Raw genomic sequence first — 13889 nt, forward strand, 5'->3', positions numbered from 1 at the left:
TGAACTTGGTCAGTAATAAATATAGTTGTGAGACTGCTACACAGATAACGCTACGAATTGCATTATGGCGTTTCATTTAATTTAAACATTATAATAATATAAATATATAATAAAACTTTATTAAAATAACCTAATAAATTTATAATAATAATTGAATAATTCTCAATGAAAAAGTAATATCTATAAAATTGATTAAAATAAAAAAGTAATAAATATTTTTTCTTACAGCAATCGATAGTTTTCGATATTCGATCAATTTCGATATATTCTCGACAACTGAAGGTACATTTCCTGTTCAAACTCCTTACAGTATCTGTAGTTTAGCAAGATGGTGAGTTCTTTAATATTTTATTATTAAAATCGACATTTATTCTAAGAATCTTAACAAAGTGAATAAATATTTTTACAAATATCATATAAAATTAAATAATCTAATAAAAATTGGAGATATTTTTGAATTCTATAAAAAAGAATGGTAAAATAACAAATTAGAGGTTATAATGATTGATCATGGTGTTCACATATCAATTATTTACATTTGTATCACATCATTATTTCTATTTAAAATTCGAAATTCTTTTTAAATATTTATTCCATAAACTAATTGTTTAATGAATCTATTAACAAATTAATTTTATATTTATTTCATATGATAAGTGTAATTGTTTTTTTTATCTGTTTTAAATATACAGTCGCTAGTCATTCCTGAGAAGTTTCAACACATTCTTCGTGTCATGGGCACGAATATCGATGGTAACAGGAAGGTTATGTTCGCGATGACAGCCATCAAGGGTGTAGGTCGTCGTTATGCTAACATTGTTCTTAAAAAAGCTGACATTGATTTAAACAAACGTGCTGGAGAATGTTCAGAAGAGGAGGTAACTAAACAATGATATAATCTTCTAACATGTATTAATATCTTAACCCATAATTCAATGTTTAACATACAAATATTGTTTATAGGTTGAAAAAATTGTTACAATTATGGCTAATCCAAGGCAATACAAAATTCCTGACTGGTTTTTGAATAGACAAAAAGATATTGTTGATGGAAAGTACACTCAGGTATGATACCATTTGTACAAATTTAATAATCAATGTTTTACATGCACAGGTACACGGCCAATAGTATGAACAATCATACTCATTTGGTTAGAACCATTGTGCAAAATAAACAGTGCATATTTAATTAACTATATACATCTGTATTTTTATCACTAAATGCAAATATGAAATCTTATGCACCACATTTTTGTCCAAACATCATCTAACTTCATTTTTTAATTTTAAAGTAAATATCAAAAAAGTTAACTTATTATTGTTCTTGTAGCTAACCAGCGCCAATTTAGATTCCAAACTTCGTGATGATTTAGAACGCATGAAGAAGATTCGAGCACACAGAGGTCTGCGTCATTATTGGGGCTTACGTGTACGTGGTCAACACACCAAGACTACTGGCAGACGTGGTCGCACTGTTGGTGTATCCAAGAAGAAGTAATTATTTGTATATTTCATTAATTATTAATAAATACTGAAAATTAATTGTCTCTGTGTTTTATTATTTATAATTACACATTAATTTGATAGGAAGAGTAAAACATTGATCGCCGTATAATTTTGAATAATATTATTTAACCCTTTCGCTACGACGGGCGACTATAGTGGCTCTCTATAAAATACCGCGTATTTTGTATACGACAAACAAAACTGCAATTTCGATGCTGCACGTATTAAGTAGCCCATACAGTAGAAATACGCCCGTTGGGAAAGGGTTAAACTTGTTCGCTAATTATCACATATAATGAAGAATAAAACTTCAAGTATAGTTTGTAACTTAATTTTTTATATTTATTGCTGTTGTAATAAAAATTAGGAGTGTTAAAGCCTTTTTTTGATGAAAACAAATGCGAAATCATAAAATACGTGACATTAATAGGGAACGTTTTAAAAGTGAATTTTAATGAATAATAGTTTAAATGCACACATATATATATATATATATCATTAAATATGTGAATTTTGATAAAATTCGTTTAAAGTTAACATTATTTAACTTTAGAACAATATCTTCGTTAATATCGTTTACCAAAGGCACACACCAAATTTTCAACAATCTCTATAGCATAACAGTTAATATAATTAATAATTTAATCATTGAATTATTAGGTGATATATTATTTGTATTTATTTAAATTGCCACTTTCTAAGTAAAATCATTTTCTTGAACTGCTATTGTAAGTTTTAAATATATATAGTATAATCTCACTAATCCGGCACTTCAATAGACCGATACGTCCAATAATCCGGCACCCCTCGCCAGCGCCACCATCGCCGTCGTCTAACAGTCTAACCTCAAAACTTATCACTTTTTTTCTTTATAATCCAGTAATCCGAACATTCCAATAATCCGGCACCCTATGGTTTTTAATATTACCGGATTAGTGAGATTGTACTGTATATATATGTAAGTGTGTGTGTGTGTGTGTGTGCACGCTTGAGTGTAAAATTTGTAAAGAATATTTCCCTAAGGCAGTTGAGAATTGAATTTTTGTTTTAAACTTTTTCTTAATTTTTTTTTTTTTTTTTACTTAATAACTAACAATAGTTTCAAGATATGCCTTAGGTACTCTTCCTCGTTGATTTCCTCTTATTCCAATTAAATAATCTTCATCTCCAGGAATTTCCATAATGGAAATTACCTATAAATATAATAAAACATGTATTGTGCATAGTTAATAATATAATTATAGATGATAGATAAATGAAAAAAAAGACTAAATTTTTATTAATTAATAAATTATTATACGTGTGTGTGTTCATTCAGATCACGTTTTTGTTAAAAATGTCTCTCTTACTATGATTTAAATCTACAAAACTTTGTATTATACTTTGCTACAACGTTAACAAATAATATGAGAAATTAATTAACAATTTATTATTTATCTACGACTGATTCTGTAAAAAAACGATAACAAACAAAAAAAAACAAGGAAAATTATATAAATATATGATAATTGATATTAAAATCAAAATTATAAGTATTTTATTTAACACATGCAAAATATGAATAAATATACAATTAAACGAATAAACGTGTATATATATATATATATGATATTATTAATATTAATAATTCTAATGAACAAAATATACAGAAGAATAATAAACAAAGTGAGAATATATATATATATACGATTTTTCTTTAACAAAAATATAAAAAATTATTCGATACTCTATCTCTATACATATATATATATATATGTGTATATATATATATTTATAAAATTATTTTAATCTATTTAAAAGTTAATTAATATTATTTTTTCATGCATCTATTTGTCGCATGATAAGTATAATGCCAATTCTTCTACAATAGAAATTTATTATCCTAGATCACTTCCATTTGAGTATTAACACATGGAACTTCTTATATTATTCTTTATAAACTTGATTATAGTGTAACCTAGAAATAAAAATGATAAATTATAAATTATATATAATATAATATAATATAACACAATGTGTCGAATAATTTAAATAAATTATCTTAACACGTTTGTTATCAAGCCATGGAAAAGAAAATTTCAAAAACACAATTTCAAAACTTGAAAAAATCATTCACTACTTGAATTATTGTTAACTCATATATATATATATATATACAATAACTAACGTGTTAAGTTAAATGTATAAAATAATAAAACAAATAGAATAAAAACAATAGAACAAAAATTTATTTTTAAGTACACTTATTGTGCATATGAATTTGAATAATAATTTCATGATAAATAAAAAGAAAATGAGAAACTTACAGTTCATGACGAATATATCATGCCTTTTGTTTATGGATACATGGAACGCATGCTGTCATCTACCTAAATCACAAATTTGGTTACCTCGTCTTGCATGACACTAAGCTCGGTTGAATCCCTAGCATCATAATCACAGACTACTCTTGCACGATCTTGACCATTTTCCACTTGTGCAGTAGGATTTGTTGTTGAGGCGGTCGAGTGATAGGGACCCCCAGTTAAGCTGGGCAGGATAAATTATAATAATGTGGGATGAATTTGATGATTAACATTTATCAAAATGAGAGACAAGTTGAAAAGAAACCACAATGTTTTTTCAATTCTATACAGTTTTAAGAGTTCATCAGGATAACTGTGTTAAGCAGTGTAAGATCCAATAATTAATTGCATTTTTATATACCACTAGGGGTGTCCCGCAACAGGTTGCTGTGCTGACTCACAATCAGTCCGATACACACGTCAATAAAATAATATTGCGATTATAAATTGAGATATTATAAACTATCCTATCTTTCAAGTTGAATGAAACTGCACACAGTGTAGAAAATTTGATTAAAATCGGTTCAGTAGTTTAGGAGTCCATTGCGTACAATCAATGTGACAAGTAATTTATATATATTAAGAAGAAGAAGAAGAAGATGAAACGAACTGGTTTTATGTGTTGTTCTAATGAACTCTTACAACTGTATTGAATTGAAAAATATCAGTGTTCTATCAATTTGGATCTCACCTAGTGAGAAAGAAATATACACACATATAGAAAGTGATAAATTATAAAAGGAATCACCTTATCTCACAAATAAATAAATAAATAAAGGAATAAATTCGTGTACAACAATATTTTACACTACGTGTTCAATAATTTGTGCAACAAACACGCGATAAGCGTAAAAACAACACACTGTACTTATACGAATAATAATAATAATAATACTAATAATAAACGAATAAATGTAACATTGATGTATACTAAATATAAATAACACACTTAAGCTTACATGAGATATATTATTAATGTAATGACAAAAAAAAGAAGAAAAACAAGCACATCTTTCAAATTATAATTAAATTGTCATGAATGCATTAATGTTTAAATAAATGAAAATATTATTTACAGATAATTGTACTGTAGACGATAATATAAATTTGTATTAAAACAAAAAAACAAATAAGATTTGTTTTTCATAAAACAATGAAATTTAATATAATTTAAGGAAAGATATTATTGTAAACTATACAACAAATTGATCATCTTTCTACACAAAGTTTTACAGAAAGTTATATATATATATATATATATATATATATATATATATAGAATTTCGTTGTAAACGTATTGTTTTATTTGCTGATAATTATTACCTAACAACAAGTTTAATTTTTCAACAATTTGAAAAAAATTCAACCCTTTTTTTTATATATATATATTTTGTAAAGTAATTATGTAATATTTAACAGCTATCATCTGTTTGATCAACAATAAAGAGAGATAGAGATAGAGAGATAGAGATAGAGAGCATATTAGTTAACTCTTCATAGATTTATTATGGAAATTAGTTTTCCATAATGTTAAATTAAATTTTCGATATGTCAGTGTCAAAGGTAGCAGTAACATACGTTGAATCAGCGAGAGCATTATTTATAGATAGATTTTGGGATGGAGTAGTGGGTGAGGGTGTTAGCTCGATCACTTCCTCGCTGTTGACTCTGAGCAAAGGACTCGGCTGACGTGCCCTGCACAATTTCCCCACCATGCAAGCAAAGATAGAAATTGGAAAAAGTAGAATATTAGAAAAAAGATAGAAATAGATAAAGCAAGGAAATATAGGATTTAATAGCGGGGAAAAGTAATTTAATTCACTACTACCGATAAATCTGTAGAATGTTTCTTTAACAACAAAAACAACAACAACAACATTGAGCTATCGAATCATGTTAAAAAGATAGAAGTAGTTAGTTTTACACCCAACAAAATTGTAATAATAGATTTATATAGAGAAGAAGAAGAATATTAATATAGATAAGATATCTTGTTAAGATATTTTAATATCTTATACACATAATAAAACATTTGTAGCTTCATTTCTCCAAGAAGATAAGACTAGAATTATTATCATAAATAAATTCTTCTTGGAGAATACAAAAATGATAATTGAAAAAAGCTTAGCACACAATAATTGATCAATTGTAATATCTAACTATTAAATAAGATGATCTTAACGAATGAGTAATGGTTCTAAAGCTTTTCTTAGGAACGGTAATAGTCTGTGTTTAATAGACATTACTCACTCGGATCACCAAAGAGTAGGAAAGCTGTACAGAAAAGATTGAATTTGTGTACTGCAAAGGATTGTTGTGCGGGAAAACCAAAAGACATTGCTAATATAAAAATATGATGAATATAAATTAACCTTACCCAGCAAGCTCACGTTGCAATTCTTGCATAGTCGCATGACATTGAGCGTAATGACGTGCTTGTGCTTCAACGAATTCATGTAAACATCTCAAATGTCCAGCTTGAGAACTAGTTACTCCTTCTAAAAGTAACTTAGCAATTTCTGCTTGCCGATCAAATTCCGATTGTGCCACCCTCAGCTCCCTCTCTGCCTAAGTTTAGTAATATTCAAGTTTCATTTCTTTCTTTAGATTATTTCAATGTCTTATTTAAATATTTTATTTAACACCTTGTACTATAATAATGTATGAGACACTTGTAATATGTTTTACAGTATTTTATAGTCAATTCTTATAAGATACAGCTTTCTGCATTAAATCATAGTACAAGGTGTTCAATATTTTAATAATATAATTGAAAATTGTTACTTAAATACTATATAGTATAATTATATTAATTATAAAACACTTAAAAGTAAATATTATATTAAACTTACTTATATATATATATATACATGCATGTGATTGCTTTACATTTAGTTAGGTATTTGTGTATGATGTAATTAACATTTATAGACGAATATAACAATTAAAAGAAATAAATAATAAGGGATAGTTCAAAAATAGTTCTCAAAATCCGAGGTAATAGAGAATGTAACATTTGTGTTGCTTCTTATATAAAAAAAAAAAAAATACATTTAAATAAAAATTACAACAAATAATTGCAGGATTGAAGACAAACAAGGTGGGTAATTTTCAATATTTAAAAAAAAAAAAAACAGAAACTGTTCCTAGTTTTGTTTCGTTACTATGATCAATTAAACTCGTTTGCAATGTGTAAATATATCAAAATAAAATAAAATTAAAGAAAAAAAGAGCACATTGCATAAGAACGAGATATTTTCAAAACTTTTCGTTTCGTTAATACCTGATCGAGTAATACTTCGGGTGAAACGCCAGAGTCCTATGAAATGCAGCAATGTACGGGACAAAACACAGAATAAACATACAGAGAAAATGCATTAATTAAATGAACAGTAATAGAACTTACACTCTGTTGGCCCACCATGCTTCTTGCTTTTCTTACTCGATTTTTACATGCATCTAAATCCAACCTAAACATAGTTATCATTCTTTTATAATAACACAAAATTCTATTACAATTAAACAACAATATTATTTTAATATTACTACCTTTTGGTTTCTAATATAGCCATTTCCTTGCTAACAGTTTTCATTTCTCCATCTAAAAATTTTCTTAATGGTTGTATATAACAATTGGCTGCTATTCCAATAAAATCTCTTTCAATTTGACCTAACTTTTGTTGACACTGACCAACTTTTATCAAAGAGCTACCTGCAAAATAAAATTATATATTTATATATATATATTTATTTATTTATTTATAATGAAATTATTGAAATTCAATTATAAAAAACATAAAAATATTTTCTACATACCGTAAGCGATACCAGGACCAAAATCATTTCCAGCTTCTATCATATCGATGCCTACGTATTCGAGATTGCTAAGTCTGTTGGGTTTCTTTTTATCAATTTTTTCATAAAAGAAATCTTCAATTCTATTTCCTACAACAACAACAACAACAAATAAAACAAACATTAATTATCATTTATTTTTATTTTTGTATTATTTTAATTGTTTTTTATACCTGGATTAGGAGTAAGTACAGCTTCCATATTCCTGAGAATTTTTTCTGTCCACGTTTTAGTTGCATTTGCTCTTTCAGCGAGATGTTCTAAATGTGCATCTAATTCAGTTTTCTCAGATGTACCTAACGTTTCTTCTGTTAGCTAATAACACATATAAAATCAACAATTAAATAAGGTCAAAAAAATTCAATACAAAATATGAACACCCAATATAATTTATATATATATATATATATAGGGTGTCCCATAAATGATGATATAAGCAAACATATTAATTAATAAATTATTAATATTATTAAGTATATATTAATAATTTATGTGATTAGAATAAATAATAAATTGAAGAAGAAAATATAATAATAATAATAATAATAATAATATTAGTCATAACTGTTTGGCGTTTAAAGACTGAGTCATCCAATAATAGAACTTTGTACAATATAGAATGAAATGTAATTCCTTTAGTAGAATTTATCTAATTCTATCCTATTTTCTTTTTTTTTAATATATATAATAATCTGTTAACAAACTGAAATGATACAATCTGTAGTATATTATACAATCTATTAAATCATGCGTGAACGTTACACAACGTAAATATGTATTACAAGGGGAATACATTTATTGTCAATTTTATTCACATAGATGACAATTAGGTTAAAAAATAATTCTTGGTAAGAATCTATTCTATAGATCTAAAAAAAAAAAAACATGTTTTCAACATATTTGTCGAGTTATCAAATAAAGTTGAAATAAAAGTAAATTCATTTTTAACTGTCAATTAAATTTGAATTAGATTTAGTTTCTAGAAATGTATAAAATGTCAGATGTGACAGCGTTTACAAACGACAGTCATTGGTAGCGTAACACCACATCGTATCTTTTCAATTGTAATAAAGATAGACATTTATTAAACAATTAATTAGACAAATTTTACCTGTACAACTCTGCTCAATGCAGCACCAGCATCCTTAACCAATTTCTTCACGTTGAAATCCATTTTTGTTCTCTTTAACAGGATGACGATTATTCGGTGAATATCTTCTATTGCTTTTTATTTTCTATTGCTTCTTATTTTCTATCGATCCGTAATTCCGTTAACTTCCGCAAAGTGGCGCTGTTTAACTTTGCGCGTGAACTTTTACATATATTTAAATTTTCCCGCTCTCTCTCTCTCTCTCTCTCTTTTATATTTATCTATAAATATTAATACATTTTAATATTTCTACAATTTAATTAATTCACAAATATAATTTGAAATTAAGATTTAAAAAAAAAGAAGACTTATCCTACTACAGATTTTATTTATATACAAAGTACATTGTTTCTTATGTATTATTTTAGAAACCAAAAAATACTTGAAAATTTCTCCTACAAATTCATGATAATATGAAATATGAAAAATAACAATATAAAAATTTGATATCAATAAAAATAGATGTGCAGACTAGTAGTTCATAGAATAAACATTTAATTGACTGTATAATAAATGCAAGAAAAAATTTTAAAATATAAAAAGATCGTACCTATATTATCTAATATAGTTCTAATAATATATTTAAATACCATCTATTAAATATAATATTTGTATTATATATCGATGATTTGTGATAGAATTTTTTCTAATGGAATCATTCTAATGGAATGATATTTAAAAATCACAATGAAATTATTATAAAGGCAACGCTCGTTTATTTCGGCCAGGAATGAAATACGTTACTGTGATTTCATGGATACAAATTTTCGCGAACGTGATCTAACTTCTGTACGAATATTTGTATATTCAAACCATAATATATCCGGAATCGATGATGTGTCACGCAATAGCAGATATTCCGATATTTGCCTGTAAAAAAATAAAAACGTTTGTAATTGTCATATATTTCATTTTTAAAACGTTTCATTAAGAAAAGCAAAACATGCATTTTAATGAATAAATCTAACAATATGTGACAACTAATTGTAGCAACTGACATGCGAATATAATGCCATTACAATACTGATAATTCCTAGCGTTAATGCACTGCAGTCAAAGAATTAATATCAAAGTACCATGAGACAATAATAGGAAGCAATGGAGTCAGAATAATATGTGTTATCAAAAACCATGAGACTCCTAAAATAGCTCCCACAATTAAACCCCATAAAACTTGCGAAGTGGAATGATATTGTAGATAAATTCTGCCATAAGACACTAAAACTGCTGCTATTATACAGCCAGTGACAATAATTATTCGCCAAAACTTCTCGGATATTGTGCTATTACTATTGTAATGTAACCTATATATCAAACAAGTTTATGTTATTATGAATAATTAATAATAATAATAATAATGATATGATATGATAAAAGATATAAGAAAAATATTTACCTAATGTATATGAAAAGTATTGCATATGCAGTAAAGAACCACATAAATTGTGCATGAGAAGAGGGCATACCATATTCATTATAAATGGTATCACGTTTCACTGGTCTTGGTTCACGAATGATATATTTTAATATTAAATTAATAATTTCGTTCAATATTACTCCACTAAAAAATAATATCTGAAATAAATCAAACAATTATTATATATATGTATATATATATGTATAATACAATAAATAAGAAATGTTTTATACTTACAGTATGTAAATCTCTTCTGAATAAAATTAATGTTATAAAACTTGTCAAAATAATGAAGGGTGTTAAGCTTACCAGGGCCAATAATTTACCAAATATGTCTCCTGTAAATAAAATTAAAAAATTTAATTTCAAACAAAATAAAAATTGAAAAAATCATTAAAAAATAGAAAAGAATTACTTAATAATGTAACAGAAAATAAATTGCAATATTAATTTCGTGCATTTGTTAATACAAATAAAATACAAAAGAATAATCTGTGAAAAATCAATGACACCTGTCATGTAAACAGGTAACAATAACAAAATGCAGACACGAAGAATCCAATAATTTTTTGGCCAACGCTCTAACTATATTTTTAATTATAGAAATAATTAAAAATGGTTACCTTGTGGATATTCAACTAGAGTCAAAGATAAAGGAATCCATTTCAATTCATCAGTTGTATGTAAAAAATGTGTTGTGAGCTCGTCGTCGAGCGATGCCATGTTACCGTAAAATTTATAATCGCATAACTTTCATAGACAGTCGAACAGTGAACGTAAAATTGAGAACCACTGAGAACTAGTCAATTTGAATATGCTATAACTTGTTTTTTTAAGATGACATCTTTATGCTATTGACAAATGACACCAACAAAACTAACGATTTTCAAATTCAAATTATTAAGAACAATAATGAGATTATATTTAAGAACAATAATGAGATTATATTTAAATTATAATAATATTTAACAATAAAATTAAATTATTATATAAATATATAAAACAATATATAATATTCTTTTTGATTAATTACTATTGGTCAGTTACATTCTGCGAATTTGAAATTCTTGCCTTCTGATTGGTCAATAGCTATTAATCTCAATGAGTGTCTTTATTTGAATGATGGAAACATTTTCATTGACAATCCAATCCCACATTTTTAATTTAAAGAGTAAGATCTTTCTTTATGACTAATTATTAAATTTCTTTATTTACAATTAGCGTAGTTTGAATAAAAAGATGAATTTAATTGACTGAAGCAGCTGATCGTTCTAGCCAATAAGAATTGCTTACCAACTAGGAAACTTCCTCTTAAAAACAGACAATAGATATACGTATACGCGATATAAAACATTGAGACTTTTTATTATTTTATTTATAAAAAAAAGGTGCTTAATTAATGAATTTATTAATGAATAAATTATTTTAACTGTAAATAATTGTAATTCTTATGCAAAAATAATACTTTTATAGGTTTGAACATAATTACATTAGATAGTACTTCTAGTACACGTGTAATTATTTTGCATATGATAAATGCGTCATTGGGTTAAAAGATTAAATTTAAATAATTTACAAATAATGGCAGAAGACAAAAAATCACCTTTAAAGTTCGAAATTTTAGCAGAATGTAAAACTAGTAATGCAAGAACTGCAAAAATGACATTGATACATCATCATGTAGATACGCCAGTTTTCATGCCAGTAGGAACACAGGTAGATATTATATTTTCTATAATATTATATATAAATATATAAATAACCAAAAAAAGGTGTTTATTATTATTTAAATTTATGTATATTATTTGTATATTTCAGGGTACTTTGAAAGGACTGTTACCTCAACAGCTGGAAGAATTGAATTGTCAAATAATTCTTGGCAATACTTATCATCTTGGAAACAGACCTGTATTTAATTTCTTATTTTTAACACAATCTTGCATTTTCAATTTTATCGAATATTAAATAATGATTATTTTTCTAGGGTACTGAAATATTGCAAAAAGCAGGAGGTTTACATAAATTTATGAATTGGAAAAGAGCATTGTTAACGGATTCTGGTGGTTTTCAAATGGTATCGTTATTATCACTTGCTACAATCAAAGAAGAAGGAGTAAACTTTAAATCACCATACAATGGTATTGTAGTATTGTGTAATGCACAAAGTAGCATAATTTTATATATCATGTGTCTCATTATATATATATATTTTTTTTAAATTAAATTATACCTCCTTCTTTTTATTTAGATGCTTATTGTATGTTAACTCCTGAACGATCAATTCAAATTCAAAATACAATTGGTGCTGACATAATTATGCCATTAGATGACGTAGTTAGAAGTATCCAAACTGGACCAAGAGTAACTGAAGCTATGGAAAGGTAAATATTATTCATTACACATTACACATTTATTTTATTATATTATAAAATACAATTTGAATAATAGAAAGATTTCATTTTTTTATAGAACAGTAAGATGGTTGGATAGATGTTTATCAGCACACGAAAGATCCGACGAACAAAATATATTTCCTATTGTACAAGGTGGATTAAATCCTGCATTAAGAATGAAATGTGCAGATGAATTAATTAAAAGAAAAGTAAATGGTTATGCAATTGGAGGATTAAGGTATTATCAATTTAAATATTATATATCTTATTTATAACTTAATGAAATAATAAATAAATGAAAAATGTATTACAGCGGTGGCGAAAGTAAAGATATATTTTGGAAAATGGTATATCTTTCTACTGATATTCTTCCTAAAGACAAACCTCGTTATTTAATGGGTGTTGGTTTCGCTATCGATTTAGTTGTATGCTGTGCATTAGGTGTTGACATGTTTGATTGTGTATTTCCTACAAGAACCGCTGTAAGTAAGATGCTACTTATTCTTTATTATACTTAATAAACAAGTACTAATTAAAACTAATCATTTCAGAGATTTGGATGTGCTTTGGTGCGTACAGGTCAATTAAATTTAAAACAAAGCAAATTTAGTAATGATATGAGACCAATCGATGAATCTTGTTCATGTAGCACTTGTAAAACGTATACACGTGCATATCTTCATCATTTGGTTACAATAGAAACAGTAGCATGTCATTTATTAACGGTTCATAATATTGCATTTCAAATGAAATTAATGGAAGACATCAGAGAAAGTATAAAGCAACAAAAGTATCCAGAATTTGTACAAAATTATATGTCAATTGTGTATCCAGATAAAAATTATCCAGAATGGATAGTTAATGCTCTGCAAGCAGTTAATATTATATTATTATAACGATTAATGGAATTAGTTATCCATACAATACCAAATACAACGACTTTTGTAAGTATTCTTTACATTGTATACTATATTACTAAAGATAACTTATGTAATATAATGAGAATGCTATTAACATATTACTAAAATAAAATATTTTTCAATAAAGTCGTTAATCACATAATAGACAATTATTTATTAACACATTCGCTATCGTGCCATGGAAAAGAGTTTACAATCATAGCTTAGAATTTATCAAAGTCGATGTATCACAGATTGCGAACGAGTTAATAATATCTTTACAATATAGATATAATATTAAATACAAGTATTTGATCAGTATTA

The 13889-nt window shown here is 26.2% G+C and overlaps 4 protein-coding genes across 9 annotated transcripts; 2 read left to right on the forward strand and 2 right to left on the reverse strand.

Moving 5' to 3' along the window:
- Positions 1–216: 216 nt before the first annotated feature.
- On the forward strand, positions 217–1542 carry RpS18 (ribosomal protein S18). Of its 2 annotated transcripts, none has more exons than XM_015327702.2 (4): positions 217–331; positions 693–878; positions 964–1065; positions 1331–1542. In XM_015327702.2, exons 1-4 carry the CDS (start codon positions 329–331, stop codon positions 1496–1498), a joined length of 459 nt encoding a protein of 152 aa, XP_015183188.1. In that variant the 5' UTR covers positions 217–328; the 3' UTR covers positions 1499–1542. The 2 variants fall into 2 exon arrangements, with proteins under 2 accessions (XP_015183188.1, XP_089035369.1); XM_089179243.1 differs by lacking the exon at positions 217–331 and adding an exon at positions 453–475.
- Positions 1539–9048, reverse strand: EndoB (SH3 domain containing GRB2 like, endophilin-B). 5 transcript variants are annotated; one of them, XM_015327697.2, is made up of 10 exons: positions 8818–9048; positions 7880–8021; positions 7668–7796; positions 7401–7563; positions 7258–7321; positions 7135–7170; positions 6229–6419; positions 5430–5546; positions 3897–4035; positions 1539–2699 (listed from the first exon to the last, which is right to left on the reverse strand). In XM_015327697.2, the coding sequence occupies exons 1-10, from the start codon at positions 8878–8880 to the stop codon at positions 2589–2591; spliced, it is 1155 nt and encodes a 384-aa protein (XP_015183183.1). In that variant the 5' UTR covers positions 8881–9048; the 3' UTR covers positions 1539–2588. The 5 variants fall into 5 exon arrangements, 4 of the variants coding, with proteins under 4 accessions (XP_015183183.1, XP_015183184.1, XP_015183186.1 ...); XR_001476190.2 differs by lacking the exon at positions 1539–2699 and adding an exon at positions 2760–3463 and having other exon boundaries at positions 3813–4035; positions 8818–9044; XM_015327699.2 differs by lacking the exon at positions 1539–2699 and adding an exon at positions 2760–3463 and having other exon boundaries at positions 8818–9045.
- Positions 9049–9164: 116 nt separating this feature from the next.
- Positions 9165–11056, reverse strand: LOC107069955 (dolichyldiphosphatase 1). The gene is made up of 5 exons (XM_015327688.2): positions 10897–11056; positions 10511–10611; positions 10253–10431; positions 9933–10160; positions 9165–9726 (listed from the first exon to the last, which is right to left on the reverse strand). Exons 1-5 carry the CDS (start codon positions 10994–10996, stop codon positions 9597–9599), a joined length of 738 nt encoding a protein of 245 aa, XP_015183174.1. The 5' UTR covers positions 10997–11056; the 3' UTR covers positions 9165–9596.
- A 457-nt stretch (positions 11057–11513) lies between these two features.
- On the forward strand, positions 11514–13728 carry Tgt (tRNA-guanine transglycosylase). Its single transcript, XM_015327679.2, has 8 exons — positions 11514–11661; positions 11747–11989; positions 12092–12181; positions 12258–12411; positions 12522–12654; positions 12743–12904; positions 12980–13148; positions 13218–13728. The coding sequence occupies exons 2-8, from the start codon at positions 11810–11812 to the stop codon at positions 13560–13562; spliced, it is 1233 nt and encodes a 410-aa protein (XP_015183165.2). The 5' UTR covers positions 11514–11661; positions 11747–11809; the 3' UTR covers positions 13563–13728.
- The last annotated feature ends 161 nt before the right edge of the window (positions 13729–13889 follow it).

Source organism: Polistes dominula, unplaced genomic scaffold (genome assembly GCF_049000335.1).
Source record: "Polistes dominula isolate Pdom_NZ unplaced genomic scaffold, Pdom_raw_medaka contig_37, whole genome shotgun sequence".
NCBI lineage: Eukaryota > Metazoa > Arthropoda > Insecta > Hymenoptera > Vespidae > Polistes > Polistes dominula.

What these genes read in the sequence shown, in the direction of transcription:
- RpS18 (XM_015327702.2), top strand. An exon ending in GAGAATGTTCAGAAGAGGAG is followed by an intron (nt 879 to 963) that starts GTAACTAAACAA and finishes TATTGTTTATAG; the next exon opens with GTTGAAAAAATTGTTACAAT. An exon ending in TTGATGGAAAGTACACTCAG is followed by an intron (nt 1,066 to 1,330) that starts GTATGATACCAT and finishes TTGTTCTTGTAG; the next exon opens with CTAACCAGCGCCAATTTAGA.
- EndoB (XM_015327697.2), bottom strand. Translation starts at nt 8,880, where the DNA reads ATGGATTTCAACGTGAAGAAATTGGTTAAGGATGCTGGTGCTGCATTG. An exon ending in TTGCAACGTGAGCTTGCTGG is followed by an intron (nt 5,547 to 6,228) that starts GTAAGGTTAATT and finishes GAAATTGTGCAG; the next exon opens with GGCACGTCAGCCGAGTCCTT. An exon ending in AATGCTCTCGCTGATTCAAC is followed by an intron (nt 4,036 to 5,429) that starts GTATGTTACTGC and finishes TATCCTGCCCAG; the next exon opens with CTTAACTGGGGGTCCCTATC.
- LOC107069955 (XM_015327688.2), bottom strand. Translation starts at nt 10,996, where the DNA reads ATGGCATCGCTCGACGACGAGCTCACAACACATTTTTTACATACAACT. An exon ending in TCAGAAGAGATTTACATACT is followed by an intron (nt 10,432 to 10,510) that starts GTAAGTATAAAA and finishes GATTTATTTCAG; the next exon opens with ATATTATTTTTTAGTGGAGT. An exon ending in ATACTTTTCATATACATTAG is followed by an intron (nt 10,161 to 10,252) that starts GTAAATATTTTT and finishes TTTGATATATAG; the next exon opens with GTTACATTACAATAGTAATA.
- Tgt (XM_015327679.2), top strand. Translation starts at nt 11,810, where the DNA reads ATGCGTCATTGGGTTAAAAGATTAAATTTAAATAATTTACAAATAATG. An exon ending in TCATGCCAGTAGGAACACAG is followed by an intron (nt 11,990 to 12,091) that starts GTAGATATTATA and finishes TGTATATTTCAG; the next exon opens with GGTACTTTGAAAGGACTGTT. An exon ending in CTTTAAATCACCATACAATG is followed by an intron (nt 12,412 to 12,521) that starts GTATTGTAGTAT and finishes CTTTTTATTTAG; the next exon opens with ATGCTTATTGTATGTTAACT.